Here is a 23,197-nt window from a genome sequence, read left to right as displayed (position 1 = left end):
TCAGACAAAAGTTAAGAGCTATGTGCTTGGGCTTTGCGGGTGGCTCAGTGGTGAAGAGTCTGCCTGCCAATGCAGGAGACATGGGTTCAATCCCTGGTCCAGGGAGATCCCACATGCTGTGGAGCAACTAAGTCCGTGCTCCACAACTATTGAGCCTGTGCTCTAGAGCCTAGACCCAACTACTGAAGTCCGCCTGCCCTGGAGCATGTGCTCCCATCAAGAGAAGTCACCACAATGAGAAGCCCGCACGGAGCAACGAAGAGTAGCACCCACTCACTGCAACCAGAGAGAAGCCTGTGCCGATCGAAGCCCCAACACAACCAAAGATGAAGAAGTTTTATACACGGCCTCAGAACCCTGAACAGATACGTCTAGAACAAAACGACGTCTGTTTAGGGCAATGTGGACTTAAACCTACAAGACAGCGTTCCTGCACTGGGCTTTTACTCCCTTCCCGAAAAGCAGTCCTCACCTTCTTGGCTGCCTGGGGTGAGCAGGTGTGTCTTCCAGGTAGTGAAGTCATCTGCGGCTTTATTGATCTCTCTTCTTACATATTCCATGCTCTCAACTAAAGCCATTTGTGGGTCTGTTTGCTCACCCTCAACCCCTGGAAGAATGAACAAGGACTCTAGGCCTTGCAAATGAGCTGACACCTGGGACAGGCAACTCAGCCCAGAGGAGCAAACTTCAAAATCTTTCCTGCAACAACAAAAATGCCACAATGTTGAAAGCAAGGCGCCAACACCCATCCACACCCTCCCTTCCCTGCCTCCAACCACTAACACTCAGGGCGCCTAGAGACTTACAGCTGGACACGCGCCACAGGGCACTATGCAGGTCACTGGAAGACTGAGGACGAAGCACGCCCCTTTCGTTCCCTCACTAAACCGCGACCACGCGCCCACGCGGAGGCAGAGCAGACACCCGCACACTCACCAAGAATGAAAGAGCGCCTCGCAAGACTGCTGCCTGATTCTGTCGACATCAGCTTTCACGGCTCTAACGGTCTTCAGCATCTCCGTTAACCTCGCAGTGGACTGCTGCCAACGCGGGTCCTGTCTCCGCATCAGGCAGCCAGAGGGCAGCTGCGCTTCTGGAGCTGGGGACGGGAAGCTCAGGTCTGACGGGGTCGGGTCGGGCGCTGCTCCGGAAAGCGCCGGGCCTTCCGGGCCGGGGCCGGGGCCGGGGCCGGGGCCGGCGGCCGGGCAGCACCGGAGGAGCCAGGAGAGCTGCTCCAGCAGGACTTGCGCCTGCATCGCCACGTGCTGCAGCCTCTCCGTCCACTGCTGCACCGCGTCCTGAGGCGGGAAGGCCACGGGGTAGACGGGCGGCCCCGTCAGCCTGCCGTCCATCTCCTGCACACAACTGAGGAGGTTCCTGCGCAGAGAAACAAGCCCAGGGGAAGAACACATGGCACCTTCAACCGTGTCCGCGAGCCTGTGTTAGCAGTGAATGCACTGATTTCCGGGTGAAGTATGGGCTCTTCCACACAATCAAGAAGAGAGGCTCCCCCAGCGGAGTAAAAGGTCTAATCACACGCCTGCCAAAGTACGTAACCACAGCCTTTGGTGTTTAAAGGCTTCAGAGCAGCAGAACGGGAACTCGCTGCTTACCGTCTGCCACTGACAGGCCTCTCATACCCCGCACAGTCACAGCCCCGCAGTGACCTCAGCCACTATTTTCTAAAATAAAAAATCTAGTAAATGTAGTATACTTTGCTATATAAACTCTTGTGAGCAGAGATAAAATAGCTGAAGTGACTACAGTCTAGAATATGATCTCTCAGCCAAGGATCCACTCAGCAGGTGATGACAGGCTTCCTAGCCATCCTCATCTTTTTAAATATCTGTTTCCGTTGGGTAGCATCTGGGGGTACAGTTCAGCAAACTGCAACTCGGTGATCCAAAAAGCCTAACGAACTGAAGTCAACTCACATCTGACCTGTGCCCAGAGGCCAGGATGCCCCGACGCCATGATGCAACCCTGTCCCTCTGTCTGCATGGGCTGCCAACCACGGACTCCCTCACTCCAGACCCAGGTGTGGTTCAGCTGTGACCATTTTTCCCGTCTGACTCAGCCTTCAACTCATCCCCCAGAGGTGCTGCCAACACCAGGGGGGCACAAGTGTCACCATCAAAAGTAAGGGGCCGAGCCAAGGCGACCGACCCCATCCGCCTCTCAGGCCTCAGACCTCACATCACAACTGGGAGCAGCTCGCACAGCAACTGTGAGCCGCACACAATTCTCCCCCATTCATTCCCAGAAACGCAGCTAGTCAGCAACACCTGAGGAGGATCCACTGCTCCGTCAGAGCCGTCAGGGACCGCCGCTGTCGGATAAGCACCTTCATCAGATGCGCCGAGAACCCTCCACACCGCTCCACGTGGCCCGCACCCACCTCCTGCAGGGAGAGAGGAGAGCACGCTGAGGGGCCGCGTGGTGAAGACGCCTCCGATCCGCGCTCCTGGAGGAGCCCCGTGGGGGCAAGCTGGGTGTGCTGCCCTCTGGAGGCCACACATCCGTCCACCTCTGGGATGCTTCCACAGACCATGGACATTCCGTGAGCAGAACTAGTTTAACACCAAAACTGGGTATCAGTGATCTTTTCTCAATTTACAAGGGGGAAGAAAAATCTGAGGGTGGCATTCTCAATTTGAAGTTTTTCTTCCATAATTTTTCTTAAGGATTTGGACCTGCTAGCAAACAGTGAGTAATGGAACTTGTTATCAAATACTTTCTGGTTAAGCACAAAATTACATAGATTACATCACATCCTCAGGTTGATAACTGCAGAGAGCTCAGTCACCTCCAGTGATGGGCCGTGATCACGTGACCAGGTCTGAGGATGCTGTCCTGGGTGGACAGGAGTCCCCAGGTCCTGCAATCCCGAGGCTCTATCATCCTACCTTGGCAGGAGCTGCCAGGACGGCACTAAGCCTGACGTGCCGTGCGAGAGAACGATAGAAGTACTTCTGACAGCCCTCCCATGAAGACGAGATTTCTGTAAGCAACCTGGAGAAGAAATCAACATGGCGTAATTAATTAAAACCGCTATCTCCACCCCAGATCCTGAGGAGTCAGAGACTGGTCCCTTCAGCCACAACCAGAAGCCACGAGTCTGATCAGGTTTACTTCTGTGAGGATCCACTGAATTAAGTACTCATCAGTCCTTTACACAAAGGATGTGACAATAACATGAGGCCTTAAAAGAGGTCTGTGTACACGGCACGCTTAAAAAGGTGACCATTCTCCTACAGATTTTCACCTGTACATTCAAGCCAAGTGAGCAGGCCTCAGGAAAAAAATCAAAGAGCCAAAAAAACAATGGCAGAGATAACACGAGGAGGAAAGAAAAATGAAAAGAAGAAAACCAACAGTCACCAACGCTTGCTTTAAATGCTCAAAGTGGTCCCTTGTCTTCCTCACCCCACCAGACTCCCAACAGAGCCCAGAGTCCAATGTTTTACATTCGCTCCTTACCTTTTAAAAGGGCAGAAGGAGAGGGAAGTTTTTAAAAAAGAAAATTAACACTTGCTAGGTGCTCACCACCTGCCAGTCCTGAGCCGGCACTCTTCTAAACGTTATCCTTATGGCGACTCGAGGACAGAAGCACTGCTGCCCCCACTCTGGCAGATGAGGCCGTGGGGGCTCAGCGGACTCGCTCCATTTATAATTAAAAACACCAACCTAGAATCAGCCTCTTGAGTGCTGCTGACTATAGACAACGCGCTCTGGAGATCCAACGGGCGAAGATGGAGCATTTCTTGAGGGTTTTTTGTACGGGCCCAGGAAAGACCTTTGCGATATGACAAACCTAGGAAATAAACAGCATGTTTTTAAATAAAGAAACTCTGAAGAGAATGGATTAGCAATGCCACCATCAATCAGAGTTGTGTCCTGGGAACAGCACCACCCAGGACTCTCAGGCCCTGCCCCACACTGAGCAAAACAGAACCCGCTTCTGCACTTCAGCAAGGTTCCCCAGGTAGTTCATATCCGAGTTACGTCGAGAAGCATTGCTCTCCATGCAACGCTGGAAGGGTGTGTGCTGATGAAAATAAAACACATGGTTTCTGGGAAACCTCACTGCACAACTGTGAGACGATTTGGGAGTCACAAATGGTCATCAGAGGATTTTCGTATGTGTAACTGGAACTCTCAGAATGGCATTTCCAAAATCTTGCCTTCCACCTTATATTTCGCACTATCTCAACGGTGTCTACAAAGTTTCCCCAAATCAACCATGTTATTTTTCTTCCTAAAAGCAGATGAGTATACTCCATTGAGTTTCCAGTGAAAACTGTACCAGCTTTTGTCAGGTGTTTGAAGAGATCTGCTAAAGCTCGCTGCTTCTGCCTGAGAATGTGCTTGGCCTCCGACCGCTGCTTCTCCTTCTCTGCGGAGGGGTCCACCTTTAAGCTCTGAAGCTCACTCACAAAGGAGATGACTTCGCCTGCAGGGAAGACAAGGGGGAAACGTGGAAATCCCCAGGAATCCTTAATAGACTCAGATTACCCAAGACCAAGGATGTTTTGGGAACAAACACCAAGTGTCATTCATCTTTATATTTAACAGTCCTCAGCACTGGTAAATTCTCAGTAACAGCTGAGGACACGCATGATAAGAGAAAAATCGGAAACAATCTATCTTGATAACAAGCAACCCAAATAAAAGTAGCTAATCGTTTTATCCAGGGGTTTTATAATCACTCAGGCAAAAAACACTTATTGAACATGGATCATGTGCCATGATTTACACTAGGAACTCTAAAACACTTGAATAAATTTCCCATAACTGCGACATGAATTGAGCTTCTGTGCTGCACCGTGTGCTCTGAAAACATCCTTCTCGCCTGCACAGCTCCAGAACTTCTCTGCAGCCACTCTAAGAGGCTCAGAAAGTCTCGTCATTTCCCAAAGACCGTTCAGCTACAGAGCGGACCTGACGCCAGGACCTGAACCCTGGCTGAACGGACTCCAATGCCCAGAGTCTTTCTCCAGCACTGGGCTGCCTCAGGCGCTGCCCATCTGCCACAGGTAGTGTCATAAGCAGACTGCATGTCCTGCCAAGTCCACGCCGAAGTCCTCATCCCCCAGGACCTCAGAACACGACGGGATTCAGAGATGGGGCCTTTAAGGAGCCCATCATGGTGAGAGCAGGCCTTGTGGGTGGGCTCTAATCTAGCCTGGCCGGCAACCCCAATAGACAGGGACACAGAAGAGGCAGCTACAAGCCAAGGAGAGCGCCTCGGAAAAAACCAGCCCTGCTGACACTCTCATCTTGGACTTTCAGTCTCCAGAACTGTGAGAAAACAAATTTCTATTGTTTAAACCACCCAAGACGTGGCACAGCTGCCCCTTGAACAACGTGGGTTTGAACTGTATGGGTCCACTTACTTACATGGGAGTTTTTTTTCCCCCAATAGTAAACACCTCAGGGCTTACACGCACCCGAGTGAATGAATTCGCGGATGTGGCACCTGGACACAGATGCCCGACTCTAAGTGACACTTGGATTTCCCAGCTCTGAGGGGCGGGTGATGCCCCCAGCGCCCGTGCTAGTCACAGGTCAGCTGTATGTTGCCAAGGCGGCCGGAGCAGACAAAGGCAGGCGGTCCAGTCTGTCAGCTGAGAGCCTGCACCCCCACACGCTTGGCACAGCACCAGCAGAGGTCGCCGTGCATCTCCCAAAGGGCACGCCTGGGGTCTGCAGGCCACGCACCCCATCATTAGGCGCGGGCAGGCAGCTTATCTTGAAAACTGGTTATTAGGCTATTACTCTAACAAGTTTGGTTTTTACTTTATTTACTTGGCTGTGCCAGGTCTTAATTGCAGCATGTGGGATCCAGTTCCCTGACCAGGGATCGAATCTGGGTCCCCTGCATTGGGAGCACAGAGTCTTAACCACTGGACCGCCAGGGAAGTCCCGCTAACGAGTTTATTTTTCTTTTTAAATATCTTTCTGAGGTCAGACTGTAGACTTACTGGAGAAGGACCAGCTTCACTGTGACCCCACACTCGCTGGGGCTGGGTGGAGGTGGAGAAAGTGGTGAAAGGCTGCCAATGGCCCAAACAGTCTATTAAGTTCTGGATCCCCTTTCCCAGCCATTGCTGATACACTGCAGAGCAAGGACAACCAGGGAGATGAGACTGCTGTGCCTCTTTGAAGTGAAAGGAAAAAGAAAGGGACTGTGGATGAACCTTCCTTCTCCTTTAACTCGAGAGAGACAACATTCTGAGAGGTACTGACAGCGTCTAGACTCTAAGAAACCCTTCACTCATGGCCCTGAGCAGGAAGAGCTGATGTGGGCAGGGCTGCTGCAGTGAATGGCTAACACCGCCCTGGTCTGCACGAGAGGACGGTAAGACGGAAACCACGGTGACCACCTGGGCGGTCTCCGCGGACGATGTCTGGGTTTTGTCTGGTTTGTAACCCACTTGCTTGTTCAATCACCTGCTCTACACTAGTAGGACACAGGTAATGAATTCCAGCTTTCCTGGGCCACTGGGGCCACTTCAGAAGGAAAGCCCCCTCGGCCTGGGCATGCACCCACCGGTGAACTGGTCGAGGCCCTCCACGAGGCGGGGCAGAGGGCTTCCCTGGATGAGCGTCAGGCACATCTTCCTCATGCGTTTCAGGAGTTTCGGCAAGCGACGCAGAAGGGCCCCTTCCGAGGGGAGCGGGGCGCCCTGCCACGGCTCTGGAACAGCGGCCTGTGAGACAGAGGACAACAGTCGTGGGCCACCCCCACATGGGTGCGGAATTGAATGCCGCGCCGTCTCTGAAGTCTCACAGGACAAATAAAACATCTCCAGAAGTAGGACAGCATGTGCCTCAGGAGCTCAGAAGAGTGTGGCTGGGGTGCGGGCCCCTCGGGGAAGCCCCCGGAGCTGCCGTCCGTGCTCCTGCTCCCTGAAGGCGGGGCTGGGCAGCCTAGCTGCTCCCTCTGAGATAATGCGCCACACTGCGCTTCTCAGACACGGGCAGGGCGAACCTGACCACCAAGGCCTACTTCAGCCGCCATCTCTCATCACCCTCTAATTCCTGACACTTCAAATACCAGGATCCAGACACTAGGGAAGGCAGCAGATGAAGGGAAACCAGGCAAAGGGAAAAGCGTTCGTCTGTCGAGGGCACAGTTTCACTACTTTTTTCCCCTGAGGAATCCCTGAAATTCTTGTGCTTTCATCGATAACAAAAAATTTGATTAGCATTATGAGCGGTGAGGTGATGAATACAATCGAAAGAAAATAAATTTGGCAGCCATATCATATGTGTGCAGCCATATCACAGCTGGACGCTCAATTTCTACTACGCCTTCTGAACTATTAAGAGATCTAACACAGCTTGAAGAACTGCACTGCTAACTCTGACCCAGCGTGGAAAGCACGACGTGACGGCAAGAGCCATCACCTCCCCTACGAGCGCTCGCCTCACCCGGCGACTCTGCAGCAGGCCTGCTCACTCAAGGTCTTGATAACTGTTTCCACTTTCAGGAATTTTGTAAGCCAGTTCTTAGGTCTTGGTGCTTGAAACTGGCCGTGATGGAAGTTCACACATCTCCACACCATGGTCATCAGCAACCACTTCAAAGCAGCAATCACCACACACTCCCGGTGTGTGCAGCAGCCTCGCCGCGCGAGGTCCCCAAGGCAGCTTCCATGTCCTATTCCTAAGCTGATGCCCTAAATCTTCCCTTACGGGGAAGTGAACTGTTCACAGTTAAGTACAATGGTTTTGTACACAGGCTCATGTTAAGCTTCTAGCACGAGGATTAACGCGTTTTGCCTTACTAGGCAGCAGGGTCAGAAAGACGAACACCACACCACTAGCCCAAAGAGGAAGATTTCAAAGGCATTCCCTCACCTAGCTCTCAGGGCATGTCTCCCACAGAAAGCACAGACCGCATCCAACCAGCTCAGGAAGAAGCAAATACCATCCCGCGAGCTAATACCTGTGCGGCTGCTGGCCGGGCTAACAGGGTCTCCCTCAGCACCCTGTTCAGGCTCTGAATGGGGGACTCCTCACTCGTGGCGGCACCTGTCGGCCTTGGCAAAGGGTCTGGCTGCTCCTCCTCGTCACCTTCCACCAGGGATGACCGGCAGGGTTCGCTCAGGATAGCTTCAAATTTCTTCATGAATTTGAAGAGGGTTCTGGCCCCCAGGTAACGGGAGATAAGGGCAGGAAAAAGTAAAAATGGAAAAGTGAGGAAATATGTAAATGACATAATGCACACACAGGCAACTTGATACCTTGCACCTCTGGTACAACGAGCGTCTTAGAGACTCACAATCCTTTGTTGTTTTTAAAGGAAAAAGCATGGCAGGTATTCTAATCGCAACTGAGCCGGGAACGGTGGGATCCCTTGGCTGAAGGCGAGCAGGTGGCAGAGGACTGGACCTTCGGCAGCAGGCAGTCTGCTCTGCCTCCACACACATCAGCTCCTCCCGCAGTGAGACTGCGTTGGGTGGGAGGGTGGTGCTGTGCAGACAGCAGAACATTCCAGTGTTTTTAGCAAGTTTAAGGCAGCACAAGTCAGGCCTTTGTAACAATGCAGTCATGCTGTCTACCATTCAAAAATTCTGAGCTCTGGCCACTCCCCGTTTTAAAAGATGAATTACCTGTGTGTCTTTTCCACAGACTGCTTAATAGACCAGAAGCTGACATCATTCCACTTGGATATCTTAACAAATTCCTGTAAGAAAAATGAAGCTCAAGGACGGGCTTTACCAAGCTGGTGTCATTCTGCTTCTTTCTAGATCACCCGTGTGATGACCAGAGCGCTCTTCATCCCTAACACAGGACGGGGTGTCAGTGAACAAGTAAAACAAGTCAAATAAAGGGACATGTGTTCATCTCAAAGGGATGGAAAAATTGCTGCTACGATCGGTATGTCGCTGTGTACTCCAGCATAAACCGTGTTGGGTCCACAACAGCTGCAAGTATAAACAGGATTCTCATTGCCCCCCGGCACCCCCGCAGCCCACAGCCAGGCGGCGCTCCTCTGAGCCGGCTGCGGCTGGGGCGTGGGCCCTAACAGTCCCCTCAGGCGCCTCTGACGGGAGCCGCCCCACCGAACCCTCGCACACGTGGCCAGGGAGCCATGGAACCCACGCCACGAAATGCAGAGCCTGCTGCTGCGATGCTCCCCTCCGTTCCTCAGAGCCTCCGTTTCACTGGATTAAAACCGGAAAAGAACTTGCTGCTTTTGTTCTCCCAAGAGTCATTATGACTGGTGTTCATCTTACCTTAAGCTCCTTTTCTAGGGGGGAGCGAAGTTCCACAATTTTGGCCTGGACCCGGTCAGAGAATTGCTTGTAGTAATGGTACAGGTTCCACAGAACACTGCAAAGTGCATCTGGAAGAAAGGAAAAGGAAATGAAAAGCACGCGTGCTGCTGGCTTCTCCCTCGGGGCTGCACACCTAGGGGCGATCCTCTCCTGACCCTCCGGGCCACGACGTCACAGCAGAGCACCCGCAGATTATGTGACAGCTGGCGGGGGGCCGGGCTTAGCGGTTCCCAGAGACGCCGGCTGCCAACACTACCCCTAGTTTTTTCATTTCAGTCTGCAGTGGATATCTTCTTCAATCGCACTTTTGTTCTTAAAGAAGGCATACTCAGATGTTCTACCAAACTCACAATTTCCAACTCTTTCTCAGAATCTTACTGTACAGTCAGCAGAAACGAAGCCTGTTTTAAAAGATGGCATATTAAGGGCTCAGCTTGACTACTCATTCACGTAAATCTATACCTTACAGTGACACTTGTCTCTAAACTGCTGTGGTCAGGGACGGTAACTGACAGAAGTTTTCTGTGCAGTTGCTTGATATGTTGTGGCAGTGCTCTCCTGAGATCAAAGAACCTAATTATAGCCTGGTTCAAGCAGAAGCTTAGTGGGACATATGCGCCGTCTAGACAGACAGACGTGCTGCCTCAACACACCAGCTCCCAGGATCTGCTTCTGCTGCTTTGCCGCTGCCACAGGTCACCAGCCAGGGATTCAGTTATAACCAGTCTGCACTTGATTTCAGAGTTTTTCTCTTTATCTCATCTGAATCACATTACAGTAAAAGACAACTGAAAGTGTCTTATTTAAAACCTGGTATGCATCAAGACACCTGTCTCACGAATTCAGAGCCTAATCATTTTAACAGCATAGGGTAAAATTAAAGAAAAAAATTTGATACACACATATGTATATCCTCACCTTTTCCTTCGACTTGTGGCATCAGCAGGACATGACAATGGAAAACCAGTAACATCTGAAGCCGTATGTGGAACTCGCCCAGTGAGGATCCTTCAATAAATGCTTGTAAAGTGCTCACCAGCAACATCAGGGTCATCTGCTTGTCGTCTTTAGAGATTCAAAGAGGAAAACACACGCATGTCTGAACTCATCACACAGTGTCATACTACACACACTCTACTAAGAGATCCCCGAGGGACACCAGCTAATGTGAAGTTTGGAGCAGGGCCCACAGCTAAGTTCCAAGCCAGTTTAAAAATGGCAGTTGCACTGCCCGCATATGTGACACGCACTCCTGGCAAACAAGGGAACTGAATTATGAGGCCCTTGTTCTAAGCATGAGATGAAACCCTTTTAACTCAAGCACTGTAACTACCACCTACCAACACAGAAACTCCCTCTCTGACTTGTCCCATGGACACAGAGAATAAGGAAATCTTATCTTACGACTAGCTCTCTAGACTCTGGATGAGTCACTTAAGCCTCTCTGACTGTCACCATTGTTCTCAGTAAGAAAAGAGCCACACAGCTTTCTCGGCTGACCTCTCGGGAATACGGCAGTCCCACAACACGTCCTGTGGGAAGCAGTGGGGGGACAGGGGAGCGGTGAGCCCCAGACGCCGCAGCACGGCGGGCTGAGCCCGGACCCCCCACGCCAGCGGGAATCGCGGCGGGCGGTACCTTCCTGCCCCTCTGCCTGCTCCTCCATGTGCTTCTCCAGCGTCTGGTAGATGGAGAACCAGTGTCTCGTGGATTTCTCAGTATGGCGCTGCAGGGTATTATCCAGACTCACGGACCAGCAGCTGGAATGCGGGAGGAGAGGCCAAGGAGGCATGTAAGGAAACCCATTCAAACACATGAAACCTCGAAGACAGGAGCTAAACGTCCGCAATTCTCCCCTCCTACATGAAGATGGAGATGCTGCGGCTCTGCGGCCTCAGAATGCATGCTGCTCTCTGGTCTCCAGCTGACACATGCCCTCAACTCTCAAGAAACAGCCCATCCAAAGACCCTGTCCCTACCATGTAATCAGGAGGGGGAGTGGCAAATGAATCACTCACTTCAGTTCCAGTTTACGCCAACGGATGATCAACTGACTGACCAAATCAAGATGCTTCCTCAGGGACAGGGCTCGACTTGCATTCTCCTCCCAATCCTGACGAGACACAGAAGCCATTATTCAGCCCCCTGATCACCTCCTCCCTCAGGTACATCCTTGACTTTTCTTAAAAGACCACTGGGACCTTAAACAACTTCTATGCTGATGTACCAGGTGGCGCTAGTGGTAAAGAACCGGTCTGCCAATGCAGGAGACATGAGACACGGGTTTGATCCCTGGGTCAGGAAGATCCCCTGGAGGATCTTGGCAGCCCACTCCCGGAGTCTTGCCTGGGAAACTCCAGGTGGACTTCAAGCCAGAGGGTCACAAAGAGCCGGACATGACTGAAGCAACTCAGCACGCCTGCACGCACCAACACAGAACCACCCTGCTTATCCAGCTCGGAGATCGTCCTGGTGACCTGACTAACCTCCAGCTGAGCAAACTGCACAGGATTTGGAGACCTGAGTCTGAATCTCTGTACTGTCAGTCACGTGACCCCCTTAAAGTCCAGAGCTCTAATCTGAAAATGAGGGGAGCACCAGCCACTTCAGAGGCTACGAGAGGACTGAGGGGGTGAAGATGCAGCCAGTCTGAAGCCAAACTCGAACAACAGGAGAATCTCCTCGTTGAAGACAACTGAGGACTAGAGAGAGAATCCTCTTACCTGTGCCTTTGCCAGAAGGATCTCTAAGCCGCTCAGGAACTTTGAGATGGGGCTGGAAAGTGGGAAATAACAGATTCGATCCATTACAACCAGCAGCTGCAGGGGCGAGAGAAAAAGATCTGGGCATGCTCTCGGGACTATCAATCGCCCACAGTCACAGGGTAATGAAGACCGGCCTGTTTCATGCAAAGGCCCTGCTTCACAAGCACCCATGAATGCTCTGGGTAAAACACCAGGGCTGCAGATCCTCCCCAAGATAAACACTTTCTCTGCTATATTACTCTGGAAGTGAGGCTGAGTTTGATAAGGTAATTGCTCTTATTACTCTGTTATAAGTTATTACAGAATTAGCTGAAGATCACACAGCAAGGGTCTGAGTTAAAACTACCAAGCTTGAAAGAGCCAGACCCTTGTTTACATAAGGACATTTCTGAATAAAGAGCAATGCAGCAGCACTTCATATGTGGATGGCAAACCCTGAGCAACAGATAAAGTAAGCGGAATCGCAAACACCATTCACAAGCAGCATCACAAACGTGTATATTCATCCTACAGGAAATAGTGCCTCCTCGAACCGCGTTCTATAAAACCTCCGTGTCACCAGTGTGCAAGTCAATGCACCCGGGACAACGAGAAGCCGCCTCCCCAGCACCGCCCTACCTGCTCCAGCGCCGGGTGCTCTGGCCACTCCTGCAGCAGCCGGTGGACAGCCTCTGAGAAGCCCTGAAGCACGGGCTGGCACTGCCGAGCTTCTGGGATGTTGGGGTGATGGTAGAAGTCGTAGGGCCCTTCAGGCCTCACCGTCAGGTCTGAGGTCGCTCCCCCAAAGAGAGTGTTATGGGATAGGGTGCAGGCCAAAAGCTGGCTGCCCAAGAGTTGGTCATTCAGCTCAGCTCCTGTGAAGTCATTAACAAGATCACAGTAAGGTCGGTGTTAAGTTACAAAGATGTTAGAAACATGCTCAGAAATAATGAATGACAGGGACTGAATGGAGCAGACATGGCAACGCCGTTCCCCCCAAAGCAACACAAGCCCAGGAGACTGTGACTCTGATACTAAGTGGTCACCAAAACCTGCCAAGTTTCAGGATACACGGATGCTGCCTCAACATAATCAAAGAGGGTACAGTCTGAAGGATTCAAATTCCCAGTTTTGGGGGCTCTTCTTGGCAGAACTGAAAGCTTCCTTCCTACTTAAACCATGGTGTTTTGCTTTCATGAGAAATAGAGGCAGAATGAAAGATTCCTTCCTACTTGCATGGAACAAATCACAAGGTCATGTAGGAAACTGCATCAAACCATACCCTGTGAAATTAATTTCTGAGTTCCCAGGCTACTCCCAGCAACACATGATTTCATTAGAAAATCACCAAAGCTGTTAGAGGGAAATTAGAAATAATGTGGAGAAACAAGACCATTAAAACTAATAGCGTATCCTTGCTTTCTTAATCCCTTTAACCCAAAGTATTCAAAGGATGAGAAACCATGGTTATGGCAGAATTTTAAATCGATTTTGGAATTAGCTTTAAGTCCCTTAAGTTAAGGAAACACCATCAATTCGAACTTAGCAAAAACAGGGAGGTAGCAGTTTTAATTGTTCCAGAAGCAGCAATCACATGACTCATTCTGATCTCCCAAGAGCTAAAGAGAAGTAAACCACCATACCCATCAGGGGGTAGACGTGTGTCACGAGAGAGGCCCCCGTCTGGTAGCAGGACAGAAACAGGCTGAGGTAGTGCTCTGCCCCGTGGGGTGGCGGACTCTGCTGGTACCAGAGGGACCGGGCGAAGCCGAGGCACAGCTGCTGGTGGATGCGCATCACAGCCTGCATGGAGCTCTGCGACAGGACGGCGGGGGCCGCCTCTTCCTGCCCACCTGAAGGCCCCTTCTCCTCTAGTGTGGGTTCTGCCAAAATATCTGCGAAGTCCTGTAAATAACATTAGAGCAACTGAACTTGTGCAAATCAAAATCCAGTTCTAATCAGACCAAAAGGAATGGGGAGGGATGGAGTGTGAATGATCAAGATGAAGTAACATTCATTATGTGCATTAAGAAGTTATTTTAAAAATTACGGAACTGTTCAAAGGGAATGTAACAGAACCTAACAAAGTGTTGCAGTCAGTTATAGAGTGAATCCTAAGAGCTCTCATCACAAGGAAAAAAGTTTTCTTTTATTTTATATCTATATGAGTGATGGGTGTTCACTATACTTATTGTGGTAATCGGTGCGTGACAGATAGAAGTCAGGTCATTGTGCTGAGCACCTTAAATTCAAACAGTGCCGTGTGTTAATTATTTCGCAATAAAACCGGAAGCGGGGGGACACCCGGCCATTCAGAGTGAGGGGCGCGACCCAGGGCAGCACACTGCCCACCTGCTCGCGCGGCGGGAACTGGCTCCTGAAGGCGCGCTCCTCCTGCTCCTCCTCGCTCAGCGCCGTCCGGGGGGTCCCGCCCCGGTGTCTGTACAGGCTGCTCTCCTGCGCTGCCTTCTCCTGGGCTAGGCGTTCCTGCTCATCCCACTCATTGATGATTTCCTGAAGAATCACACATTCCAGCAGAAGCTTATTTGCCTTTGCTCAAGCACTTAGTGAACAAAGGCAGGATTTGCTCTCTCTTTATTTCTCATTTCTCATGAAAACAAAACACCAGGGTTCAAAAACAAATGACCATGTCCAAGAAACTAAATTCCATGTAGTGGACAGTAAATGGGCTTTGTTTTCAAACTATGTATCTGTAGCAAACTGGTTTTCCTAAATTCTTCCTTGCTGTATTGTTACAATTTGGCAGGTGTGAAAATCTGCAGGACTGGGGACCTGCTGTCAGGCCTGGGTGGTGCTCTGTGTCAGGGGTCAGCAAAGTGGGCATGTGATGCAGACTGCACTTGGCCAGCACCTCAGGGAGATGGATGGCCCATGAGTTCGGAAAAGAGAAAATAGACTGGGGAATGGTTGTTCTTGGGGAACCAATCAGTTAAAACTGGGCCATACCTTACCAGACATTTCCTAAATTCCCTACTACCTCTAAAGTCCTCTAATTGGCAAAAACTATCAAGAAACCACCCAGTACTGAGGAGGACCGAGGACATGAGCCTCCTACATTCAGGAAGACAGTCTGTATCAGAAGCCTAAGCCAGCAGTTAACCTTTGTCTCCGCAATTCTGCTTTCTCGAAATTTTACCTGAAGATCTAGTTTTAAGACTTTTCTTAGAATGGCACTGGTTTGGGTTTTTTTCTCTTCTAAAATAGCAAAAAGACCTTACATATAAATGTAAATATTTAGTGACAGGGATATCCCAATGTGTTAACAGTTCATACGGTTCACATGGCTTTAAGTGGCCGACTCTAACAATTTAGCTTATTCTTTTAACTGTCTACAGTGAGAACAAACTGCTTTTGTTGGTAAGGGAGAAAAGCAGAAGTTATTTTCTTAATGTTAATAGAAGTTGATACCGTTACATGGCAAAACCCACCGTAAACAAAGTCAACACCAACAAACGAGAGACCACCTGCAATGTGCATCAGGAACAAAGGACTGACGTCACTAATAACTTTTTTTGATCTCTTAAAAACTAACACAGACCCCTAAACCTGACAATTAAATGTGAAAAAGCAAGAAACAGCTACTCGATCCCCACTCCCTAACCACATGACCCCATCTACGTCGGGCGCCCCGCTCAAGTCCCCGGCGCCCCGCTGGAGGTGGGCTCACCTGACAGGCGTGTCTGAAGAGCTGCAGGGCCCGCTGGTCCAGCTCTCCCTTGCACAGCGCGTGGGAGCGCAGGTATAGGAGGGCGTTCAGCAGCAGCTGTTCTCGGCCTGGGCAGGGGCTCTGGCCCTTCTCTTCCAGCTCCTGTCCTCCTGGGCGCTTGAGCATCAGCTTGCTGAGGCCACGCAGCACCTCCTCCGACTTCACAGAGCACAGAGCGTCTGCGTGGGCATAGTAGGTAGGGAAGGCAGGGCCCACCGACGGGAAAGCCAGCAGGGATGTGGCCAGGGCCCCCAGCCTGTCTGCACCGGCCAGGCCACCCTGGAGCAAGGCGTGGACCTCACCCGCCACCAGCCGCATGCCGTGCTGCAGCTGCAGGATGGAGGCCTGCAGCGGGGCCGTGGCGTCTGGGTACAGGGCAAACTCCTCGGCCAGCCGCCTCCGGAACTGGTGGTGCGACTGCTGCCAGGCGGCCTCCTCCTTCAGAAGGTTCTGGGCCATCTGGGCGGGCCGAGGTCCATCCGAGCGCAGGGCCTGCAGGAGCCGCGAGAGCAGATCCTGAACGGCGGGCGCCTGGGCGATGCTACTGACGTAGTGGTGGATCTCCTGCACCAGGGCCTCGTACGTAGGCAGTGGGGGCCGACAGGCCTGCTTCTTGGACAGGCTGCAGATTAAGTTCTCCAGCTGATCAATTCTCTGGCGAAGCAACCTAAAGGCAAACCAACACCATAGGCAAATTCCATCAGAGGCAAAACAACAAATCTAGACTGAGCTCTTGGGAAACAGAAGGCAGGCATTTTGGTTTCTGAGGCCTAAAATGATGATATACTGACAATTACAGTGAGAATGGATCACACACCTACAGCATTTACTGTGTGTAACCCGTGTCGTCAAGCACTTCGGACGCACATCTCACTGAAGGAGGCACTATTCTATCCCGCTTTTACAGAGGGCGCTGCAGTGGTGAGGCACTGAGCGGTCTACCCGAGGTCTCAAGCTGATGGAACTCAGAACCCACTAAGCAGCACTTCCTCAGGTACCAGCTGCCCGGGTGCCTGGCATGGCACCCGACTCCTTCCACACCGAGAGGAAGCTCTGCGTTCAACCCTCCTGGCTCCATGCGGGTCCTCCCCCTCCTTGCAGAGTATACTTTTCCTGATTATAACTGTGGCTTTGGGATCCACTCGCTAATAGAGCTCACAGATGTAGACCATAAGCTCAGCTTAACACTGTAATTACACTGCAGAATGTCATCTTGGAAAGAAGATTCTAGCTGATAATCCCAAGTTCCAGTAATCATCACTGCACAGCGTCACCTGATGTGAGGGTGAGAATGACTGAGGATGACGTCATCTTCCAGGTCTCTTCCGGTCTGCAGCTGGAGTGAGAGGTTCCGGGTCTTCCACTCACACCGCAGCTGGTGTAACTAGCACAAAAGGAGAGACTGGCTTGCTGCACCCAGCGAGGACCAGGCCTGAGACACGCAGCCCTGCGGGGGGGTTGCTCCCTGGATGGACAGAACCTGGGAGCCTGAACGACCCAACGGCTGGGGGTGGCTTCTGCCTCACATTTTTAGCCTGGACCACTCGCTTCAGAGCGCTCAGGTGAAAAGGAACAGTCTCACTGATGCCAATGAACTGCTGAGTCTCCGCCACAGCAGCCTGCCCTTCACCCCAACCAATTTAATCTTCCTTCCTCCAAATATAGGTCTAACGTATCACTATTTAACATGCTCAGTTCCCGAGTTTGGTTGGTAGTTCAAACAGCAAGAAGCACATCACATTATCGGAATCTACCTAATTCCTGAGTTTTGGATAACACCAACAGTTCAAAACCTAAGGTCTACTCACTGTTGTTGTCTAGTCACCAAGTCGTGTCAGACTTTCTTATGATCCCGTGGACTGTAGGCCACCAGGCTCTTCTGTCCATGAGATTCTCCAAGGCAAGAACACTGGAGTGGGTTGCCATTTCCTTCTCCAAGGGATCTTCCCAATTCAGGGATCAAACCCACACTTCCCGCGTCTCCTGCATCAGCAGGCAGATCCGTCACCACTGCTCCACCTGGCCCGAGGACTACTGGACCCTGTCTAAAGGAGCTACTCAAACCCAAGCATCCAAAACTTAATCCAGGTGGGGGCCAGACGGTGAGGGGCACTGTGAGCGCTTAGGACAGCCTATCCATCGGTGGCTGGAACCAGCATGGCGGTTATATAAGCCCTCGTGGCGCCTGGCCCTCCTCAGAGGGACCCACAGACAGGACGCCGCAGCCTGGAGAACACAGCCCTGGAAGGCCACAGGGCAGCTCGAGCCCAAGCACCCAGGAGGGCGCAGGAGGGGCGATCGCTGAGCGCGGCCCGCGGCCAGCCCTCCCGCCATACCTCTTCCGCAGCGTACTTGAGCTTGTACCGCCTCTTCACGGCGGGGTCGAAGCGCGCCTGGGGCAGCCAGGTCTGCATCTGGAGCAGGCCCAGGCTCACCCACAGGCTCCCACGGCGGGCCGGCTCGGGCAGGTCGCGCCTGCCCTCCACCTCCCCGAACGCGTGGCGCAGGGCGGCAAGCAGGAGGCCCAGCAGGTCCTGGGGCAGCGCCTCCTGCCTGGCCAGCTCCCCCAGAGTCTCGCCCACGTGCTGGAAGGCCTGGCCATCTCCGAGCAGCAGCTGCCGGCAGGCGTGCACGTGCTCTTGCTGCCGGGGCGCGGGCAGCAGCTCCGCCAGGCCGGCCAGATGCCGGCACAGCACCAGGCCCTGGAGCCGGGAATCCGTGCGTCTGCGGGGACAGGGGAGCACTCACTGGGTCTGCGCTGCAGTCACCAGCATTCCTTTCTGACACTAGCGTTCGTCCTTCCAGAAAACAGCGAGGCAGCCTACACTGCTCTCCAGACTACACCTGGAGGTGAACTTCTGTTCTCGGTCTGTTGGTTTTCCAGGCACCGCCCTCGTGGTGACAGGACACTGACAGCTGGCAGAGGCCAGCTCGCAGCAGTCTCTGTTATGGGCTGAAAACCTGCTCCTCCAGCCAAAACACACCTGTCCTCCACCCACCGGAAGCAGCCACTACCCAAGCAAGCTCTGGCCGAGGTCCCCGCAGCACACCCTGGAGGAAAGGCGGGCGCCGTCCCGTCCACCCGGGGAGGGGGGATACCTGAACTCTGCCACCACCGGGACGGCCATGTTGGTCCAGAGCATCGCGCTGACGTCCCGGAGCTGCTGGCACCTCTCGGCCCACTCGCCCAGGGTGACGCGCGAGGACGACAGGACGGGCAGGCCGCTCACATCCCAGCGACCTGCTCTGCAGCTGCTGGTCACGACCTCAAAGCAGCACTTGGAGAACACGGCTCTACTGAGACCGCCGGGGCCCTGAGGGAGGGAGGCGAGTCAGGCCCACTTTTAGAAACTGACTAACGGGTCTCAACGGGCAGCACTGGGGCGCCTCAGGCCGCCAGGACAGGCAGCCGCCACCCTCAGACAGGACCAGCCTGGCAGAGTGGGGCCGGGCGCGGGGGCCTGAACGACTCCACTCTCCCGAACGGAGAACAGGGGCTGCTTTCGTCAGCGGGAGAAAACCCCTCGCCCCCGGGCATCGGGAAGGCCGTGTCCGCTGCAGGGCTGGGGGCGCACTGCGGGCGGTGAGGCCTGCGGCAGGGGGAGCCTCTGCTTCCTGGACTGCTAACCGGGACACAGCAACAGTGTCCATGACAACAGGAGAGGGGTGAGACCCACAGGAAAGCAAGCCTCGGCTGTGTGGACCTCTTGGTGAGCCATGAGGTTTAACACTAAGGGCTTTGAGACGTCTGACAGCAAAGGAATCATCTTTGATACAGGGATGGAACAGAACTGAGTCCTGCATCCGTGAAGCTTGTGAGAATGAAGTACTGTGTCAGAAGTGGCATTTCAAATAAGAAGGAAAGAATGAACTAGGTCAAACTAGTGTTGTCAATACTGCTTTTGGATATATTTGTTTGTAGAAGATTAAAAAATTTACATCCCTACCTCACAAAATAAGATATTCTGATGAGACTGACATACATATGAAAATGAACAAATGGTTTTTCACTCTATGGGTGGTGAAGAAAGACTTATTTAAAAGCATGTCAAAGCCACAAACTAAAAAGTGGCTGGTGTATTTGCAAACTATAAAACGTGTGTGATAAAAGAAAACATCCTCAAACCTGAGAGACAATAGAAATATATTTCCTTCAAACCTGCGAGATACGAGAAATATATTTCCAACCATGTTAGGTGAAGGTTTAATATGCATAATATATAATGAGATCTTCATTAATAAAATGACGTTTAATGACCCTTTTTAAACAAAGTGGGCAATAAACATGACTGGAAAATTCAGAGAAAGAAATAAAAACAAACAATATACATATGTAAAGATGCTCTATCTCAATAAAAATCAAAGGAATACAACTTAAAACAAGTTCTAAAGTGGATGACTGGTAATAATTCAAAGTATTAATGACACCAAGTGGGGCAAAGATATGGAAACACAGGATATGAGAAGTGATCCTGACTTCATGTCTTCCCTCTTCACCGTCTCCTAGCAGGAAGAGTGAAAAACAAACCTACTTCCCTAGATGTTCTGATAACATACATAAATCTCTTTAACTGTGCAGACACTTTGGCCATGGGTTAAATCCCAAGCTTCATCACAATCCATGGGAACAGCAGACAAGTAGACAAAGGCTTGTACAGGGGTAGCTGATGCAGGGGTACCTGCTAGAGGAAGCGGGAGGAGAAGGCCAGAAATCTCAGTGCTCGTCAGTAAGGAAGTGACGAATGCTCTGCAGCACAGCGGTGGCGTGGGACAGCTTAAAAAGCACGAGCTGGGCGACAGGTGCAAACTTTCATGACATACTATGTGAACCAAGGAGGCAGCCTTGCTTTTGATTACACGAGAGAAATTTTTTCTTTTTTTTAAAACATTTATTTTTATTTATTTGGCTACATAGAGTCTTAGTTGTGGCATGTGGGATCTAGTTCCCTAACCAGGGATCGAACCCAGCCCCCCTGTATCAGGAGCGCAGAGTCTTAGCCACTGGACCACCAGGGAATTCCCGAGAGAAATTTTTTCTACTGTCAAACATTTTTATAATTTTCTGCCAACAAACCTTTAATGTGGGGTCCAGAAGAGATCTGGGGGTCTCCTTCCGCTGTTCACCAGGCAGTGGGCTCCACGTCAGCCAGTACTCTGGATGTGTGGTCACAGTGCTGCTCCAGAAAGACGTAAATGTGGAGCTGAATAACTCGGACCACAAAGAGATTCTTTCTTCAGCAGTCATCTAGAGATAAAGGGTTAATCAGGTAAGAGAGTATTCGAGAAAGATTCTATAAATCCAGTTAAAAGATCTCCATCTTGTAATATCATCCAGAACTAACATGGATTTAAAGATTATTAATCCTAATGTTTCTGATTTTCTGCCACCCCAGACATCTTAGTCACATTATTTAACCTATTTATACTTTGATAAAACAAACATGAGATCTGATTCTGTAAGACTGCATGTGAAAATGTAATAAAAATAATCACATAATTATGTATCAAAATAAATGAATAAAACATTATAAAAAAAAATTTAAGGCTGTACTAATGAAGTAACAGTAACTACAATTCACCACTATTCATATTCAACAAGTTACTCTCTATGGAAGAGTAAAAAACACTGATTATACATTTTTGAGCAAATAAAATAAATATTAGCAAGTATTTTAGCCTCATCTAACTGGGAACCAAATGGAATGAAACTATGATAAGAGCAGGAAAATGCCTAGAATATTACTGCAAAAAACATTCAAAGTTCTCCTCTTTGAAACTTAATTCAGAAAAGATTAGCTTTACAATATGCAATTTTTGAGATTATTCTGCAATGTTCTGCAACTAGTGTGCCACAGAAAATCTAATCAGTTCACAGTGCAAAGGCGGCTTTTTGATTTTGACTTTGATTTTTACCTTTTGATGGTGTGCTAAGGACCAAAGATCTCGAAGCTCTTGAGGAGCAACTGGTGTGTGCTTAAGACAAAATGTGATGTGACAGCTTATCTCCTCATCTATCTGAGGCTGCCGGTGTTTGCTTGACCTGCTCAAGAAATAGAGATGGGGAGAGAGTAAGCTGTGGGCTTTCCATGAACTGCTAGAAAACTGCTATGGAAGGGGAGATGGAATACACACAGAATAGGCAAAGAATCAAGAATTTTTGGCTTTCCAAAGTGGCAAACGACCTCCCTCTGCTTCAGCAACTACTCCCCCCCTCAAGACAAGGCTGTGCTTTGTTTTAAATGCAGGATACACAGAATAAACTTCCACGAAAATAAGCTGCCCCAAAGGGAAAAAACCCGAAGCATGGCTCACCTTCTCAGACAAGCCTCTGTCATAAAGTCAGCTGTGACTTTGTACTGCCAGAGCATGGCCAGGTACTCCATCAGAGGCCACAGCTGAACGCTCCTGGTGAGCTGGAGTAAGGGGCTGAAGTCTGGCTGCCACAGGGAGGAAGCTTCACTCTGCTTTTTCTCCAGAAAGCCAAGTGAAATTCCTTTGGCTTTTAGTTCTAAACACTGAGCATTCACAAGATTCTTCAATGCATCTGGACAAAAAGATACACAGCAGTCAGTGGTCGGGCTCAGATTCCCAACAGCCAGTTATGTGACTATGAGCTTAACTTGAGTTCAACATCACCTGAGCTCGAGTTTCTCATGTGTTAAATAACACTATTAATATCTGCACAATTCCAATGACAGAATTAAATAATGTATGTAAAGTTTAGCCTTATGCCTCGACACTTATTTAGTTGTCACTATAGTATATGGGCGGGGCGAAGAAGGAGAAGAATATCTAAGGGAGAAATTTTTTAAACTTACTGACAAAGAAAAAGAAAAAAAACCAACAACTTATTGGCTGCAGAGAGCATGCTTAGAACCACTGTCAGCTAGCCACACACCTGAGTCAACATCTTCCAGAATATTAGCTCGGAGGACCAACCCCCAGGCCCGGAGGAGACTTTCCTTTAATGTCCCTTCAGATGCAACCATTTGGAGCCGACTAATGTCTTCCTGCCATCCACTCTCCCCAAGAGCAGGCATCCACTCTCTGACGGTAAGAGCTTTGTTAAAGATCTTCAGTTGTGAAAAACACTCTACGACCAGCTCGTCCTAAAACAATAAAACCCAGGAGAGCCTATTACAGAGGAGAAAAGTGGTTCTTTTTAGAAGCCTATTCATGTCTGAAAAAGTTTTTAAATATTTCCTCAATGCTTCTACAAACATAAAGTTGGTTTACTCTTGTTGCTCTAAGGATATTTTACAGTAATAAAGTTAAAAGTCTATTCAACCTTAAAAGTCTCAAGACTATGCAAAATAACACTTAACAAATCAGTAAATAGTGCTCACTGAACATTCAAAAATTTGCAGGCAGGGCTGAGTCTAGTTGAATGGCAGTGCCCACATTCCAAGAGAGCTTTAGAAAAGGTCAAACCTTTG

General features: G+C 50.5%; 1 protein-coding gene across 2 annotated transcripts in view; it reads right to left on the bottom strand.

Annotated features, from left to right (window-relative positions):
* The window catches only part of MDN1 (midasin AAA ATPase 1), a 138,352-nt gene that overhangs the window by 26,123 nt on the left and 89,032 nt on the right, over window positions 1–23,197 (bottom strand). For both annotated transcript variants that reach the window (XM_070450115.1, XM_070450116.1), the window contains exons 56-80: window positions 22,660–22,870; window positions 22,074–22,305; window positions 21,675–21,801; window positions 20,836–21,006; window positions 18,861–19,075; window positions 18,098–18,485; window positions 17,036–17,145; window positions 15,723–16,428; window positions 14,387–14,548; window positions 13,678–13,939; window positions 12,674–12,909; window positions 12,014–12,109; window positions 11,309–11,403; window positions 10,929–11,050; window positions 10,209–10,355; window positions 9,249–9,358; window positions 8,622–8,695; window positions 7,955–8,153; window positions 6,554–6,713; window positions 4,307–4,453; window positions 3,688–3,814; window positions 2,907–3,012; window positions 2,286–2,401; window positions 937–1,377; window positions 473–699 (exon numbers count right to left, since the gene is read on the bottom strand). In XM_070450115.1, coding sequence (XP_070306216.1) covers window positions 473–699; window positions 937–1,377; window positions 2,286–2,401; window positions 2,907–3,012; window positions 3,688–3,814; window positions 4,307–4,453; window positions 6,554–6,713; window positions 7,955–8,153; window positions 8,622–8,695; window positions 9,249–9,358; window positions 10,209–10,355; window positions 10,929–11,050; window positions 11,309–11,403; window positions 12,014–12,109; window positions 12,674–12,909; window positions 13,678–13,939; window positions 14,387–14,548; window positions 15,723–16,428; window positions 17,036–17,145; window positions 18,098–18,485; window positions 18,861–19,075; window positions 20,836–21,006; window positions 21,675–21,801; window positions 22,074–22,305; window positions 22,660–22,870 — 4,987 coding nt within the window. The remainder of the gene's footprint in view (window positions 1–472; window positions 700–936; window positions 1,378–2,285; window positions 2,402–2,906; window positions 3,013–3,687; window positions 3,815–4,306; window positions 4,454–6,553; window positions 6,714–7,954; window positions 8,154–8,621; window positions 8,696–9,248; window positions 9,359–10,208; window positions 10,356–10,928; window positions 11,051–11,308; window positions 11,404–12,013; window positions 12,110–12,673; window positions 12,910–13,677; window positions 13,940–14,386; window positions 14,549–15,722; window positions 16,429–17,035; window positions 17,146–18,097; window positions 18,486–18,860; window positions 19,076–20,835; window positions 21,007–21,674; window positions 21,802–22,073; window positions 22,306–22,659; window positions 22,871–23,197) is intronic.

The sequence above is a fragment of the Odocoileus virginianus genome, chromosome 19 (genome assembly GCF_023699985.2).
Source record: "Odocoileus virginianus isolate 20LAN1187 ecotype Illinois chromosome 19, Ovbor_1.2, whole genome shotgun sequence".
In the NCBI taxonomy this organism is placed as follows: domain Eukaryota; kingdom Metazoa; phylum Chordata; class Mammalia; order Artiodactyla; family Cervidae; genus Odocoileus; species Odocoileus virginianus.
The sequence above is the reverse complement of the archived record's forward strand: the minus strand, read 5'-3'. Positions and strand labels throughout refer to the sequence as shown.